The 17,985-nt window shown below is 36.6% G+C and overlaps 1 protein-coding gene across 1 annotated transcript in view; it reads left to right on the top strand.

Annotated features, from left to right (window-relative positions):
• The window catches only part of LOC127865756 (mitotic spindle assembly checkpoint protein MAD2A-like), a 50,789-nt gene that overhangs the window by 26,113 nt on the left and 6,691 nt on the right, over positions 1-17,985 (top strand). Inside the window, exons 2-4 of the mRNA XM_052405701.1 lie at positions 16,138-16,284; positions 16,961-17,081; positions 17,336-17,439. Of these exons, the coding sequence (XP_052261661.1) occupies positions 16,138-16,284; positions 16,961-17,081; positions 17,336-17,439 (372 nt within the window). The remainder of the gene's footprint in view (positions 1-16,137; positions 16,285-16,960; positions 17,082-17,335; positions 17,440-17,985) is intronic.

Raw genomic sequence — 17,985 nt, 5'->3', positions numbered from 1 at the left:
GCAATGCCATTTCGAAGTATGTGCACTTGCTTGCAGAGCGTACACAAGTACCCTGACTGCATCAAATATCCAGGCACTGGCAGCTTTCAGACAGTCAGGTTTATTTCCCTTCAATCCAAATGTGATATGTCCGTTAGATTATCCTCCATCAACAGCTTTCAAAAAAAAATGACTCAACTCAAGTTGTTTCTGAAAAATCAGATGCATAATTTTTTCAAACAAAAAGTGGTCCAATTAAAAAACAAAGTTCAACAGAAAAAGCAAACTCTAGGAATACCCTATGTAAAGGTTGAGGCAGAGCTATAATAGAATGGCCAGTTGTAGGCATAATAAAGTTTCACTTACAGTCACGGAGAAAACAGTCTTTCACCTCTTTGTCTGTACCCAGTACCTCCAGCCTTCACGTGAAACGAAAGCAGCCCCCAGTTGAAGAGATGGTCAGCTCCGACTCAGATGACAGTGACATTGCAGACTCTGACAAGTGCATTATGTGCAAGCTGTTCTATCCCCCTTGCACCGCCACAAAAGTTTCATGCATTCAGTGTTCTCCATAAAATCAAAAGTAGCCAGAAATATTTTTAAAGTAGCCAGTGACTAAGCACGCGGCATGTCCCGTGCACGAGCTGCGAAGTGGCGAGTGGGGTAGGTGCGGGAGGGGTATCCCTTCCTGCCAGGGGGGTATGGGGGGTCTCCCCCAGGATTTTTTTAAAAGTACATGAGTGAAATGGTGCAATCTGGTGCATTCTAGGGAGTTTTTCTTAGATTGAAGTAACCTAGCATTTTTCATAAAAAATAGAATATTTATTTGAAATTTATTGAACAACTCTCTCACAAACTTTGAAAAAAGAAACATGAAATTGCAACAACTGTTTTTTAATAATCTGAATCTGAAGATCCATAGTCAGAATCTAGCCCAGATCCTTGGTCATCCATGCCAAGGGCGTGGAGGGCATCTTGGTATTCTGCTTCTCCAAACTGTGGGGCTGGCTCAGGCTGCACTTGGACAGTGTGCTACTGGGCATACCAAAAAATAAAATCCAGTAATTATCCAACAAGACACCGTTATTTAAGATGAATGTGTTTCATAGTAACTGTACAAAAAGTTGGGAAAATGGCCTTTGTCGGAAAATCCGAGATAGATTTATTTGTTGTGTCAAAGCTTAGACCAAGTAATTACGGCCATTCAGGACTCAACTTTTCGTAAAACACGTGTTCAATTAACTGTTAAACTCCACCCTTTGTTCCCTGTAAAGATTCGAAAGGCGGAGCTAAGCACGTGCAGTTACATATTTCGACAGTTGCTATTGAGTAATAAACACCCCATTGGTTTAGCGTGTTGATTGTCAAACAAAGGAAGCCTATTTTGTCGGCGAGAACAGTGTGTTTTTCATGCCTTTAGACAGGAAGCGTTTTTTCTTTCATGATGTCAAACTGTCAATTCACACATATTGCGAATTTTTGCGAGACTTTAAATAGGGTCCTCGGTCATTTGTCTACATGTTCAGTATAGAAAAAACACCTGCTAACATGAAAACTTTGGATTAAATTATCAAAATAAAAACAATATTGCAAACTGTGATTATATTAATTGGTAAGTATCAGTTAAAAGACGACGCTTTGTTTGTCGTAAATCAACGAGTTTTCTATACAACAACAACTACTTCTACAACTACGTCGGGATCAATCTATCTTGGTTGGTTTTTTTTTAATTGTATATATTATACTACATGTATGTACTTGTAATAAATGTAATTTTATTTGAAAATCAGGAAGTCAAACAACGTTAAATTGATCGTTATCTCGTTAAACGCGGAGTTTCCCCCGCGTTGCCAACGCCGAGGGCCGCCGCGTCGGCTTATCAATTTGGCAATCGTTAACCGCCGCGTCCAAAATCATGCAAACGCCGCGTATCGCGGGATTTTCTTAATCTCCCTCCAGGTCACTGTCCGCGGAGAAGCGAGAGAAATTGGGGAAAACGCGTGGAGTGTACTGTATCGATCGGTTTTATCCGTGCTTCTTCCTGTTCGGCGCAAAATTAACGCGCATTAGAATAGAAACAACCGGTTAGTTAATAGAAAGACGAAATTGAAAAATCGCGTCACAACTGGAATTAAAACAGGCGTTTTTTGCGCCGTTTCCAATTGATATTTTTTGGGAAAGTAGCCGGCGCCTAGACTGTCAGTAGCCGGCGAAATCGCCGGCCGCCGGTGCTTCCGGAGAACACTGTGCATTAACATTGCCAAGTGGGGATGTTGTGGTTTTTGTCAAGGATACAAAGCTTTCATACATTAACATTGTCAAGTGGGGATGTGGTTTTTGTCAAGGATACAAAGCTTTCATACATAAACATTGTCAAGTGGGGATGTGGTTTTTGTAAGGATACAAAGCTTTCATACATTAACATTGTCAAGTGGGGATGTTGTGGTTTTTGTCAAGGATACAAAGCTTTCATACATTAACATTGTCAAGTGGGGATATTGTGGTTTTTGTCAAGAATACAAAGCTTTCATACATTAACATTGTCAAGTGGGGATGTTGTGGTTTTTGTCAAGGATACAAAGCTTTCATACATTAACATTGTCAAGTGGGGATATTGTGGTTTTTGTCAAGGATACAAAGCTTTCATACATTAACATTGTCAAGTGGGGATGTTGTGGTTTTTGTCAAGGATACAAAGCTTTCATACATTATTATTGTCAAGTGGGGATGTTGTGGTTTTTGTCAAGGATACAAAGCTTCCATACATTAACATTGGCAAGTAGGGATGTTGTGGTTTTTGTCAAGGATGGGTACATTTGACATTTTGTATTTCAATCAAAGTACTAAGGTGGGGTGACTCTTCCTTGACCCTAGGTGTACTTATGAAGACTTATGAAATTGACAGCTGACATGAATAAAACTGTAAATAAGTGCTTAAATCTGTTAATTTCTGTTCAAACTAGTTACAGTTTAAATATGTTCATTATTTATTTGAACGTGCCCCTTAACTTTGTTGAAAAGTATGGAACTGTGCAACACGACCATCGAAAATACCCCACCTGATACACAGAACACAACCTTTATTGTAAACACGTAGACACCTTTTTGTTTTATAAAAATCTATTTAAAGCAAATTATATTTATGAAAATTTACATGAGTTTCATATTTATTTGAATCATTTATGTTTCCATTTATTAAAAATCGTCGAAAATACCCCGCACCAGGATACTAAAAGTGAATATATAGTTACCTTAATAGGTGATTTACCACCATAGGTCTTTGGAACCTATGAAATGGCCTCTTCTTTGGCATTCCAGAAATTTGCGCTAAGTACCGATTTTGCGTTTTTTTTAGCTCATCTATTTTTTGAAAAAAAAAAATGTGCTATTGTCATCACCTTGGCGTCGGCGTCCGGTTAAGTTTTGCGTTTAGGTACACTTTTCTCATAAAGTATCAATGCTATTGCATTCAAACTTGGTACACTTACTTACTATCATGAGGGGATTGGGCAGGCAAAGTTAGATAACTCTGGCTTGCATTTTGACAGAATTATGTGCCCTTTTTATACTTAGAAAATTGAAAATTTTGGTTAAGTTTTGTGTTTAGGTCCATTTTATTCCTTAAGTATCAAAGCTATTGCTTTCATACTTGCAACACTTACAAACTATCATACGGGGACTGTGCAGGCAAAGTTATGTAACTCTGACTGGCATTTTGACATAATTATGTGCCCTTTTTATACTTTGTAAATGAAAAATTTGGTTAAGTTTTGTGTGTAGGTCCACTTTTTTCCTAAAGTATCAAAGCTATTGCTTTCATACTTGCAACACTTACTAACTATTGTAAGGGGACTGTGCACGCAAAGTTATGTAACTCGGACTGGCATTTTGACGGAATTATGGGCCCTTTATACTTGAAAATTTGGTTAAGTTTTGTGTTTGGTCCACTTTACCCCTAAAGTATCATAGATATTGCTTTCATACTTAGAACACTCGCAAACTATTATAAGGGGACAGTAAAGGGCAAGTTGCATAACTCTGGTTGTCATTTTTACGGAATTATGGCCCTTTTTTGACTTAGTTACTTTAAATATATGGTTACATTTTGTGTTTAGATCCACTTTACTTCTAAAGTATCAAGGCTATTGCTTTTAAACTTAAAATACTTTCATGCTATCATGAGGGTACTTTACCTGGCAAGTTGAATTTTACCTTGACCTTTGAATGACCTTGACTCTCAAGGTCAAATTATTAAGTTTTCGATTGATACTTTGACAAAACAACTCTTACCTGACATACCACAATAGACTCAACCCAAACCATTCCACACGCCCCCCCTCTGAACCCCCCCCCCCCCCCCGACTCCCCCCCCGACCCCTCCCCCCCCCCCCCCCCCCCCCCCCCCCGAATCCCCCCCATTATTTTTTTTCAAATGAAAGATCATCTAATAAATGACCACCACACCCTCACACTATACACCCCCACCCCAAAAACTAAAAAAAATTGTATGCCCCCAGTAGGGTGGCATATTGCAGTTGAACAGTATGTCAGTCAGTCTGTCTGTACGTCCAAAAACAACTTTAACATTGGCCATAACTTTTTCACTTTTTAAGATAGCAAATTGATATTTGGCATGCATGTGTATCTCATGGAGCTGCACATTTTGAGTGGTGAACAGTCAAGGTCATCCTTCAAGGTCAAATGTCAAATTTATGGTGTCTGTCCGTCCAAAAACTTTAACATTGGCCATAACTTTTTCAATATTGTAGATAGCAACTTGATATTTGGCATGCATGTGTATCTCATAGAGCTGAACATTTTGAGGGGTAAAAGGTGAAGGTCATCCTTCAAGGTCAAATGTCAAATATATGGCGTCTGTCCGTCCGAAAACTTTAACATTGGCAATAAATTTTTAATATTGAAGATAGCAACTTGATATTTGGCATGCATGTGTATCTCATGAAGCTGCACATTTTGAGTGGCGGAAGTTCAAGGTCAAGGTCATCCTTCAAGGTCAAAAAATATATAAAAATTTCAAAGCAGCGTTCTCTTGAAGCTGCACATTTTGAGTGGTGGAAGTTCAAGGTCATCCTTCAATGTCAAGGTCATCCTTCAAGGTCTAAAGTAAAAAAAACAAATAAAAAATTTCAAAGTGGCGTTATGAAGCTGCACATTTTGAGTGGTGGAAGTTCAAGGTCAAGGTCATTCTTCAAGGTCAAGGTCATCCTTCAAGGTCAAAGGTCACAAAAAAAATCAAAGCGGCGTTATCATGAAGCTGCACATTTTGAGTGGTGTAGGGTCAAGGTCATCCTTCAAGGTCAAGGTCATCCTTCAAGGTCAAGGTCATCCTTCAAGGTCAAAGGTCAAACAAAATATAAAAAAATTAAAGCGGTGTTATCATGAAGCTGCACATTTTGAGTGGTGGAAGTTCAAGGTCAAGGTCATCCTTCGAGGTCGAAAAAAAAAAAAAATCATATAGGCGTTCTCATAAAGCTGCACATTTTGAGTGGTGGAAGTTCAAGGTCAAGGTTATTCTTCAAGGTCAAGGTCATCCTTCAAGGTCATAGGTAAAAAAAAAAATATATAAATTTAAAAGCGGCGTTCTCATGAAGCTGCACATTTTGAGTGGTGGAAGTTCAAGGTCAAGGTCATTCTTCAAGGTCAAAGTCATCCTTCAAGGTCAAAGGTCAAAAAAATAATAATTTCAAAGTGGTGTTATCATAAAGCTGTACATTTTGAGTGGTGGAAGTTCAAGATCAAGGTCATCCTTCAAGGTCAAGGTCATCCTTCAAAGTCAAAGGAAAAAATAAATAAATTTCAAAGCGGCGTTCTCATTAAGCTGCATATTTTGAGTGGTGGAAATTCAAGGTCAAGGTCATCCTTCAAGGTCAACACATCTCTTGTTTTTTTCAAACATGGTTAAAAAACACAAATATTCATTTTTATTATTTTATATTTTAAATACCGCCCATCCATCCCACCCAAGAATCAACCCCCCCCCCCCCCCCAAAAAAAAAAAAAAAAATTGGCATTTTTTTTGCTTTTTTGGAAGATAATGTAATAAATGACCACACCCCCACACTATACACCCCTCTCCACTCCACCCCTCCCTCCTTTGTGATTGAAATTGAGATAGGTCCCTACACCTTTAAAAAAATATAGATGAGCGGTCTGCACCCGCAAGACAGTGCTCTTGTTGTATTTATCATGCTCCCCTAAAATTTATTTTCGGGGGAGCATATAGTCGCCGCTTCGTCTGTCCGTGTGTGTGTCTGTCCGTCCGTGCACAATTTTTGTCCGGGCTATTTCTCAGCAACTACTGACCGGAATTCAATGAAAATTTATGGGAAGCTTCACTACCAAGAGGAGATGTGCATATTATCAGCGGGTTCTGGTCGGATGAATTTTTACAGAGTTATGGCCCTTTGAAATTTTCTATAAAAAAAATCTTGTCCTCCCCAACTACATTGCCCTCAAGACGTTTCCTTTTATCTGAATATATAGTGCAATATTGTGACAAAAAAAGCCTTTGGGGAGTATCACCCGTCTCCGACGGTTTCTTGTTGATTTCTGATTGGTTAGTGGATGGAAAAAACACGAACTGTAACTGTAACCAACTATTGAATTAATAATAAACTTAAATTGAATCGTACGAGGCAATTAATCACAGGTATATAATACCTTTCAGTTTGGTCCAGATGTTTGTGCATTCATGGTACATTACAATAACCCTTGTGTAGTGCGATAAACATATGAAACCAATTGCCCCAAATAAAAGACATGGTGCCAGCTGTCTATCAGTTTCTTCTTGATAATCATATCGGCCATTCAGCACTTAGGAAGCTGAATAAACATTACCCCTACGTGAAGGTGTACACAATAAGGTTACATGTCACAGATTATTACTGGCCTATCTCAATGACCACAGAGCTGATTTTGATTAAAAGAACAAATTCCCACAATCAAAAAAGCACTACCCATTTTTAAAACAAAAGTAGAGATCTCAAGGTTTTCTCCGCGATATGACGGAATGTATTGTGTTGACTTTTCATAAACTTTTAAATTCATAACCCTTCTTGAAATCTTTATTTCACACTTAATTGAAAGATGAGTGCGTGTGTTTGCAGGACGAGTGAACATTGCAAGGCGCTTATCCTGCAGGACTAGTGCATAAGTGAAATATTTTTGTCAACTGCCTTTCCCTTCTGTATACATATCTGCATCAGACAAGTTATATATGAAAGAGACTTCAATTCTGACAACTGTATGCTTAGATAATTTAACCCTTGCACACTCAGAAGCAAAGTGAAAATGGCTATGTGCGAACTGCATAAAACAAGAACAACCTACAAGTAACTCGCAGTCTGTTCAGGTTTAATGCTCTTTGCTGCTCATCAATATCTAAGGGTTAGAAATGAAGTCTTTAGAACTTGAATCTAGTAAGAAAAGTCTTAATTTTATTTAAGACGATTTTCAGGGACTACAAATACATCAAAATACGTATCTAAGTGGTAAAGTGTTAAAGCCACACACCTTGAAATGAAGTACACGTTAAACAATACATACATGTATAGATGTAATTTGAATGTTTGCAAAATTGTTATTAGATCTATAGCCTAGTTATAAGTAATTTTTTTTTTTTTTTTTTTAAACCCAAAGTAGGATTTCTATACGTATACGTACATTTCGACAAAAGCGATTATTTTTTAAGTTTAAGCGCAAAAAAGACTGATTTCTACCTTGTAACGACCAGTTATATTCTAATTGAGATAGATAAAATTAAATTTATAGCCTATTTAGCAAGTTATTTATTATTTTTCAAACGGTGCCGCTTTTAAAACCGAAAGTAGGATTTCTTGACGTATACGTCCATTTCGACAAACGCGATAATTTTTAAGTTTTAAAGCGCAAATGAGACGGATTTCTTCCTTGAAACCACCAGATATATTCTAATTGGCATAGATAAAATATGTTTCTTATTTATACTTAAATTAACTATGCCATGTATTGCATTTCAAGTTGTGTGGCTTTAAGTGGAAACATTTAGGGAAAAGAAGACATCATCTCAATGATTTAGACTTATAAACTGACCATCATACACCTATTTCTGTATATTTCTATTTCCGGTATGAGTTTTCTTTGATTGGTACTAGGTGTCCAAAAAAACAGGTACGAGGTGACCAAAATAGGTACAAGTAACTGTTGACCATGGTGCAAGTTGAGTTGTGTATGAATTGACCCGCACCCATTTATTACCTTTCAGGTGTGTGATTTTTCCTCTTTTTAGCTGATTTCCTCCCTTTCAATGTCAAACTCATTTTACAAATAGTTATTAACTTTGCTGGATCTGTATAGAAATGAAGAGTCAGGGCTTACTCTGCAATTTGCAAAATTAGCCAACGGTTTAACCAATCAGTGTTCTCCGGAAGCACCGGCGGCCGGCGATTTCGCCGGTTACTAATTATCTAGGCGCCGGCTACTTTTCCCAAAAGTATACAATCGAAACGCCACAAAAACGCCTGTGTTTATACGAATTTTGACGCGATACTTTCGCTTTTGTGTTTAAACAAACTAGCTCGAAGTTAATATTCTAATGCGCATAATTTTCGCGCAGAGACAAGCACTGATAAACTATCGATAGTTCGTATCTTTACGTAACAGTTTTTCACCGTTTTATTGCACGCTCGTTTATGACGGAGATTTACGAACACAGAGGTATTTTTAGCTAACTACGGTAAGTTTACGGCTGGCTTATTTAACCTTCGACCGGCCGTTTTCCAAATAACGCGCTGTATTTAAAGCGTTTGTTTGAAATAGTTGTTTAGAAGCAGACGTCACGATGCCTCCTCCTTAAATCAAAGTACTGACAGTACTGGTGTGACGATGCTTTTGAGAGGATGGATATAAAAGCATCAAGTTATTTTATCTACATCACCACAATCCCCACAATTGTGTATGTTGGTACGAAAAAAAAATTGGTAAAAAAAATTGCGAAAAAAATTTGGGTATGAAAAATAATTTGGGTACGAAAAAATATTTGGGTACGAAAAAATATTTGGAAACAAAAAAATTGGGACCGAAAAATTTTTGGGTACGAACAAAAAATTGGGGATGAAAAAAAATTTGGGTACGAAAAAATAATTGGGTACGAAAAATTTTAGGTACAGAAAAAAAATTGGGGGAACAGGAAAGTAGTACCTGTGGGGAACTTGACCCACACTCGCACATTTTCGGCCCTTTCCGTCAAACATCAGATAAGTTCCTCGAAGGCAATAGTACGAATACACATTTCCGAAGCGGTAATGCGGTCCTACCTACGCACGTCAAAATGTAAGCGAAATATGTACACAAGTCTGTCAGGAATGATTGAATTAACGGAGAAAATCGTGTATTGATGTAAGTTTTCTGAAGAAATGTGCAGAAAATATATTAAACAAGAGCTGTGTTTGTGAAACACAATGCCCACTGCTGTGCAGCTTTGAACCCATATATTTTACCTTTGACCTTGAAGGATGACCTTGACTTTTCACCACTCAAAATGTGCAGCTCCATGACATACACATGCATGACGAATATGGAGTTGCTATCTTCAATATTGCAAAATTTGACCTTTGACCTTGAAGGATGACCTTGACCTTTCACCAATCAATATGTGCAGCCCTATGAGATACGCATGCACGCCAATATTGAAAAAGTTATGGCCAATGTTAAAGTTTTCAGACAGACAGACAGACGCTTTATATTTGACATTTGACCTTGAAGGATGACCTTCACCTATCACAACTGAAAATGTGCAGCTCCATGAGATGCACATGTATGCCAAATATCAAGTTGCTATGTTCAATATTAAAAAAGTAATGGCCATTAAAGTTTTCGGACGGACGGACAGACTGACGCACTGACTGACTGACTGACAGTTCAACTGATATAGGCCACCCTACAGGGGGCATAAAAAGCAATAGAGATATTTTTCTCAGCCACATAATTGTTAATAGTTTGATATCACAAAATGAAAGTGAAAGTAGAACTGTCAAAAATGACAACCTGTCTATGTGTTGTTTTTGCTGGCACAAGAGGGCGATAACACTCAACGTGTTCACATTTTGACCATAGGCTTTGTCAATGACCTTTATAGTATGGGTAGCTTTGATATTATTTATTGCTATCATGTAACTGCATGATTGTGTATATGTTTACAATACACATTTAGCATAAATAATGATATAAATATACTGATTGAGCTTATAATAATCTGAGAACTATAGCCAGGTCAATTAAGGACTAAAAATACAATTTTGTGTCCTGATTTCATGAAGAAATGACCATGCATGTCCTAGATTTCAAATTCAAGGCCCTGGTGTGACACATTGGTAGCATTACCGTTAAACTGTTGCCAGGCTTATGAATTTAGTTTTTATTGAACTATCTAAGGAAATCAAAATCAGGCACTGATTTTTCTTGTTTTAATACAGTCATAGATCAGTTGTGGCCTCTAAGTAATGACCAATTTTTGCTTACTTGTCACACCCTTAAAACTTTCCACACGTCTATAATAGCAAATCTGGATTTAGGTGATCTTCAATGGTACATTTAAACTTTAGCTCTGTTACAAGAGTGCTGGTAAAATCCAGTCACATATTTAAATCTAGGCCATGTCAAAATCAAAGTGTCAAAGACAAATGAAAGATGCATTCATTAATTATTGTCCAGTTGTTTACTACTGCTGTAAGTTTTTATATAATATGACTGATGAACATCATGTGAGAGAAAATTTACATTATCATTGTATATCAGGTTTAGCAGCCTTTTAGATAACAAAGTATGCTAGTTTTCAATGTCGCTTCTGGGGATCAAACCCGTAGGGCTTTTAGGAAGATTCTGAAATTTTCGATCCCTCGAGAGCTACCAAACCAAAAATTAAGTCAAATATTGCCGACTCGGTTTTTTGAGTCGGTTCATGAGGGATAATGGAGCTCGATTGGTCATTGTCGGCTCTGGTACTACTTACATGTACCCCGGGTACTCTTAAGTATACTTACATGTACCCTGGGTACTCTAAGTATACTTACATGTACCCCAGGTACGGTAAATAAACGTAATTGTACTCGGTCTGTATTAGACTGTACCCGAGTTGTATTCGCGCCCAAAATCCGATGTCGTAAAAGCGCAACCGATTATCTTAAACACACTTCTCTTAAAAAAACACTGCATCAACATGCTTTTTCAGTATGTGTTCCGATAATATAGAGGCCATTCTACAGAAAATTGACATAAATGTGCAGGGCTTAACACTAAGGCACGTCCGAACGACATTCACTGCCTGTACCTTGGTCCAGGCTAGCCAATGTCCCAGGAACATGCCCGACCGGTCGTGTGTATTTTGGGCGGGATTATATGTTCTTTATCAATAAACTGCGTTTAAATAAGCTTTTCAAAGATGCAACAATCTTGATACAGTATGATCAGATGACAATAAAATCCCAGAGTGAGTTCGGAAACAACGAACGGATCGTATCTCGAAATAGATTCGGAACCCCCTGATTGCAATCAAAAAGAGGCTGACAATTCAGAAAATCCCCGGTGGTTTTCCTGGTAAAACACGTCAGTACCTATTTTTAAACGGAATGCCGCTAGACACGGTTTTTGATTGGTTTCGTCGAAGTGATGTGTTTTCTCAATGAAAATACGTTTGAAACTAAAAGCTGGGATCGCCCAGGATCGTCCAGAATGATGAAGGTATAAAACTCGACATTAACACAAAGTAACTATAAAATTAATAGTTATTTATCAATTTTAAATAATTTTAATTTGTTGTCATTATGGAAAAGTTATTCCATCCTTTAGACGATTAATAAATCCATATAATAAATCCATTTAGAGGGAGACTTTATTTTGATTAGAAGTGTTTTGACAAAATTTTTTACGCAATTCAATTAGCAAAACTATTATTAATGGTCGATCCCGGCTTTTAGTAGAGAGTTAACCCTGTACAATTGTTACAACTACCGCAACACGTTATTTATTTTGCTAAGATTCACTTACCATTTCTTTTAAGACGGTAACCCGGCAATCTATGTAAAAAAGGTTTTAACGTTCATGTCGTTGTTTAAGTTTCGCTTTACGGGTGGGCATGGGTGTTCCTTGGATACGAAAAGAAAAGGGAAGGAGGAAAGTAAGAGAAAGTATGAGGAAATAAAAAAACAAGAAAATTTCTCCAGAAATGGCGTGAAGTTTACAAATAGTTGTCTTAAATAGATGAATATTGAATTCAATAGCATTATATAGTAAGGCAAGCTAAAAAGAATGATTTAATCATAATTGCGCATCTCCAAGCACAAGAAAATACAAGTTGAATGATAAATATAAAGGTTTTTATAATACTTTGGTCAGGGCACATGAAAGATTGGTCAGGGCTAGTAGGTTCTGCATTTACTAGGCCGAACGGGCTAGTTGAAAAAAAGTTAGTGTTAAGCCCTGATGTGTATATATAATTATTACAAAAAAATAGTCGACAACAACTGATTTAGGGTTAAATTTCCCGGGTACATTTTAGTATATTTACTGTACCCAGGATACATGTAAGTATACTTAAGAGTACCCGGGGTACATGTACGTAGTACTCGAGCTGACAATGAACAATCAAGCGATACTGGAAGGTGCAACATCTCTCAGGCCCCCTAGCATCGCCTTTAGCAGTATTCAATTCTCAACAGGAAAGTGCTGGAGTTATTGATCCCGAGGGACAAGAAAAACAATTGATTAATGTTCGAAATAAACAATTTGATTAATGACAATTCTATTACTTGAGCCAGGTCACAGGAAAAGCGCAGTCAAATCAGTATCCAATTAAATTATTTGTTATTGTCAGAATACTCTTTTAAGCAAACAGCTTTCAAGCGACTGCAGGCTGATCTAGATCCAAACTGGCCACAATCGCTTAATGTTTCTTTTACTGTGACACAGTTCATTTAACTTTAAAATGATAAAAAGTACTAACACTAAGAAAGAGTACTAACCAGTAAAGAGTCTGAAATCAATGTTGAATGCAAATCCCCGATGAAATGTTGATATCGGGTATCATAGTCATTCAATAAGTCGCAAAATGCTCGAATACAATTTATAAAGCACAATGTGACTTATATTGATAACTAAAAATACCAGTAATCAGTATGCCAGTTTTGCCGTGTCAAGCTGTTACGATCCAGAAAGTCCTTCATTCACATCGAGTATATATCCTTTGAATTCCAACTATTGTTGTCATAAGCGGAGATTTAGTGAATAAATAATTCATATATCCTAAACGACAGCTTCTAAATAGCGAAACAAGCCAATGTATGCAGTAAGAAAGTTTTGAATCGAGACTCTCATTAAGGCGGCCATTGTTAAATGTTGAAACACGAACAACAACTCTGCTAGGAGAATGTTATCAATGCTCCTACGCAGTGGCGTATGCAAAAGGGAAGTAACTGAAAAATCGAGTTATCTCAATCGGACTGGCTCGGTCTTTTACATAGGCCGCCATTGTGAAATTTTTTAGGGTGATTATCAAACCTTGGACGATGCTGTTCGCATCGTCAAAAAGACTTACACAGTGCCAAGTAGACACAAGTCAAAGAACCCTTGCCGATTTGTGTAGGCGAATTCAAGGATGAACAATCCATAAATAGACCCATTACATATGTATCTACGATCAAAACTCATAAGTTCACGTGAGAAATCATTTATAACTCAGCAGAAATCATTTATAACTCAGCACCTTGCATTTAACCGGTAGACTTTGTAGATGTTCTTCTGCATTTATTAACGGCTGCTACGTGAAGTTGCTTTGTTTATACCAGTACAAAATCCGTCATATTTATAAAGATGTTTGTATGAGATACGTGTGTCGGACACGTTTGATATATAACATGTTTTTTTTCAAATTAATACTGTGTATTAGCAATGGATAATTTTACACGCCTTTGTATAAAGAATAGTTATGTATTTGAATATAAGCGTGCACACCAAGCCCTTGACCTAGCGCATGACTCTGACTCTAACTCTGATTCAGATTGTTGAAATAAAAAAAGTTGCAATTAAAATGCATTTTTAAAATTTTAGAGATTTCAAATAAATATTTCATTTTCTATGACAAATGCTTTGTTACTTTAATAATAAAAAAAAACATCCTAAAATGCTCCAGATCACCATTTCGCTCCTGTATTTCGATTTTTTACCCCATACCCCCCTGGACGGAGGGGATACCCCTCCCGAACCTACCCCGCTCGCCGCTTCGCGGCTTGTGAACACGGCGTGCCGTGTGCATTATCGCCGGCTGCTCTGTTACTATCGCTGGCTATTTCGTTTTTTACGGAGAACACTGCGGTTACAAATGGACCTATTTGGCTAAAGAAAATTCTATTTGGCTACAAGTTTTTCTTCATAAAAACAAAAAATAGAAGAACTTTGCCATAGCAAGGCGAATTTGGCTAAAGAAATTTTTGGGCCAGGGGAAGCCCTGAGATTAAACTTGAACACTGTAAGATGGGGGGAGGGGAGTAGAGAATTGTGGTCCCCTGAGGTGGTTCTTTAATCTCATCCCTGCCTGTATTAAGAATGTTCATCTTTTGTTCTTCTTTAACAGGCTTCCCCAAAGAAGATGACATTGTCCTGAAAGAATTTCTTATAATATATATGATGCAATGTTTCCCAATCTCAAGTTTTACATAGGATATGTTTGTCCTCTTTCGCAGTTTGCAGAGATTTTTTTACCAAAAATGGAAGGCCAAAACTTTTCCCCGTATCAAGAAAGAAACACCTGCATTCACCAATTTGGTGTGAAGTGAATATGCGCAAACGGGCATGCTCTGCAATAGTAAATTTTGAACCACGCTTGCAAAGATTCTTAGTTTCATATTGGAGGCATTGTGATATTTAAAATGTTTTAATGAATGATGTAAACATTCAGGATTGCTGGCGAATTGTATTAGTGAATTTATACTTAAATTATTACAATCTGTTCTAACATGACCCTCTTTCTACTGTTTGTATGCAGTAATCCATATGGTGGAGTTTATAATAGGGGTGCAACAGGTTACAACAAATATTAACTGATTAACCTTTTATGGTAACCTATTATTAATCAGTTAACTGAACATACATGTACTATCGCAAAAAAAGTAATATAAGATCGCTTACCTCTATAACATCAGTTTCTTATTAAAAATGTATTATAACATTTATTTTATTAATTTTGTAAATATATCTTATATTTTGTTGCTGTTTTTTCCTGCCTAAAAAAACATATGAGGAAAAAGTATAAGAGCTACCCAATGTTTATTTTCATGTGTCATTGTTTTATTTTTACATTTGCTCACGACACAGTTGTGCTTCTTTGTTGATTCCGTTGCAACTCGAAGCAATTTTATTTTTGTTATAGCTGTTTGATTGTTGTTATCTTATTAGATTACCAATTGTAGTTTAATAATTTAGTTTTTTAAATTAAAACTTCTCAGACTGTTGTGGTGGCATCGTTGAAGGTGTAAATTCTTATAATATAATTAAATTCTGAAAGAACAAATACGGCGTTATCTGGTGAAGATTTTAACAACAAATGCTAATCTTGATAAAATTGTTGCTTATTTTCTCGAGCAATCAGTGTTGGATATTGGTTATAAAACATAATAAGTCTAAAATTTCAACTGATTTATATTGCAAGTAAAAGAATTGTGTCGATTACGTCTACACTGATAGACCCTACTCCCTGCGAGGCACCAGTGTACGTTGGATGTATGTTGTTACAAAAAATCAGGTTATCCTTTTTTTAAAAGTTAACTGATGGTTTCGGTAAGTTAACCGGTTAACCTCCTGCATCCCTAGTTTATACAATGTATTGTCATATGATATGATAACCGATTCACTCAACATTGGACATAATGAGCACCAATCACGGTCTGTTTATAATGCATGCTTACAACATGGATCCAATCGACTGCTTTATATTGGAGTTAAGAGTAAATTCTTGGATTCATTCATGATTTTTGAATGTGATTATTCCCATTCCATCAAATCCCAAATGGGCTTTTAAGCACCATCAACGAACATGTGCATTTATCAAACATTGATTCTTTTTTCAAATACTCAGTATTTGTCCTTATACATGTTTTATATATTTATCAGACTATGGGATCAACAGCATCTTGTATCAGAGAGGCATCTACCCTCCAGAGACGTTCACACGAGTGCAAAAGTATGGCCTTACCCTACTGATGAGTACAGATGACTCTATCAAGGACTACCTTTCCAAAGTCATATCACAAATTAAAGGTATGCATTCAGTATTTATGCCAGAGGTGAACAAGTCAATTCTCTGTTACTGTCTAGTATAAGGCATTAAGAAGAATGAACATTTGTATAATGGTTGTTGACAATTACAGCTATGAATAATGATATCAAAAAATTACCAATAGTTATGCCCCTTAATCAATCTTAAATTGAATTGGAAAGGTTTGTTGAAAGGAAATGCCAGATTTACCTACTCCTAATGTTTCCGATTTCTGTTTTTTATGTTCACCTCAGAACAGATGATAAGATTTAGATGAGACAATAAGGAATGAACATTTCAAAATGCCTGGTGTACATTACAGTAAGTCATGAACATAAGTTATAAATATTTCAGAATGGCTGATGTACATGACAGTAAGTTATGAACATTTCAGAATGACTGACAGATATGATAGTAAGTTATGAACATTTCAGAATGGCTGATGTACATGACAGTAAGTTATGAACCTTTCAGAATTACTGACAGATATGACAGTAAGTTATGAACATTTCAGAATGGCTGATGTACATGACAGTAAGTTATGAACCTTTCAGAATGCTGACTTGATGTACATGACAGTAAGTTATGAACATTTCAGAATGGTTGATGTACATGGCAGTAAAGTATGAACATTTCAGAATGGCCTATGTGCATGAGAGTAAGTTGTGAACATTTCAGAATGGCTGATGGATATGACAGTTAGCAAGCTGGTGGTGGTGATCAAGAGCCTTGCAGCAAATGAGGTCCTTGAACGCTGGCAGTTTGATGTGGAGTGTGATAAAACTATTCTCACAGAAAGGTACATCTGATCTTTGCTTATATTATAATTATGTTGTTATATCCATCATCTTTAACCGTTCTTCTAAATTTGATTGACAATTTGTTAAACCATTAAAAAAACAAGTTCAGGTACTTTATTGTTTGACAGATATTTCTTGTGAAAAACTTTCAGTGACTGATAATCATGTTGAACAGCCTTTAACCCCTTTCAATTTACGTATCATATTGTCAGTGGATTGCTATGCTACAAGCAATGTGTGTTTTTCCCTGTAGTAAACCCAGAGAAAAGTCAGAGAAGGAGATTCATGAAGGTATCAGGGCAGTCATCAGACAGATCACAGCCTCTGTTACATTCCTGCCACTCATTGAGGAGCCATGTAGGTTTGCTGGTGTTCAGTATTGTGATATATGAATTGACACTTCCTTAAATGTTGATAATATTTATACTAGTATGAAATATTATTCACCCAAATCATCTAATACCCAAAATATCACAATTTTTAATATGTGGTTTGATATATTTAACTTAACAAATAAGATCCAACATGATTGAGCACCCTGCTTAATTGCCTTAGCCTTTGAAAGCAGAATTTTAGTATGGCATGTTTTTGTAAATTTTAACTATTATTGAAATTTCCTTTTCGTATGATCTTTGTGTAAATGTCTTACCAATACTCAAAATAAATGCTAATTGGACAGACTCTGACAACCAAATTATAGGTCCATACAAGTAAAAAAAAAGAATCAGTCATACGGGACATGTTGAAAAAGTAATGGTCTTCTTTTTAGCTCGCCTGAGTACAATGTGCTCATGGTGAGCTTTTGTGATCGCCATTTGTGCGTTGTGTGGAATCAACATTTGGCTTGTTAACACTCTAAAGACCACATTTATTGTCCGATCTTCATGAAACTTATTGAGAATA

The sequence above is a fragment of the Dreissena polymorpha genome, chromosome 2 (assembly GCF_020536995.1).
Source record: "Dreissena polymorpha isolate Duluth1 chromosome 2, UMN_Dpol_1.0, whole genome shotgun sequence".
In the NCBI taxonomy this organism is placed as follows: domain Eukaryota; kingdom Metazoa; phylum Mollusca; class Bivalvia; order Myida; family Dreissenidae; genus Dreissena; species Dreissena polymorpha.
This window is presented reverse-complemented; position numbering and strand designations above follow the sequence as displayed.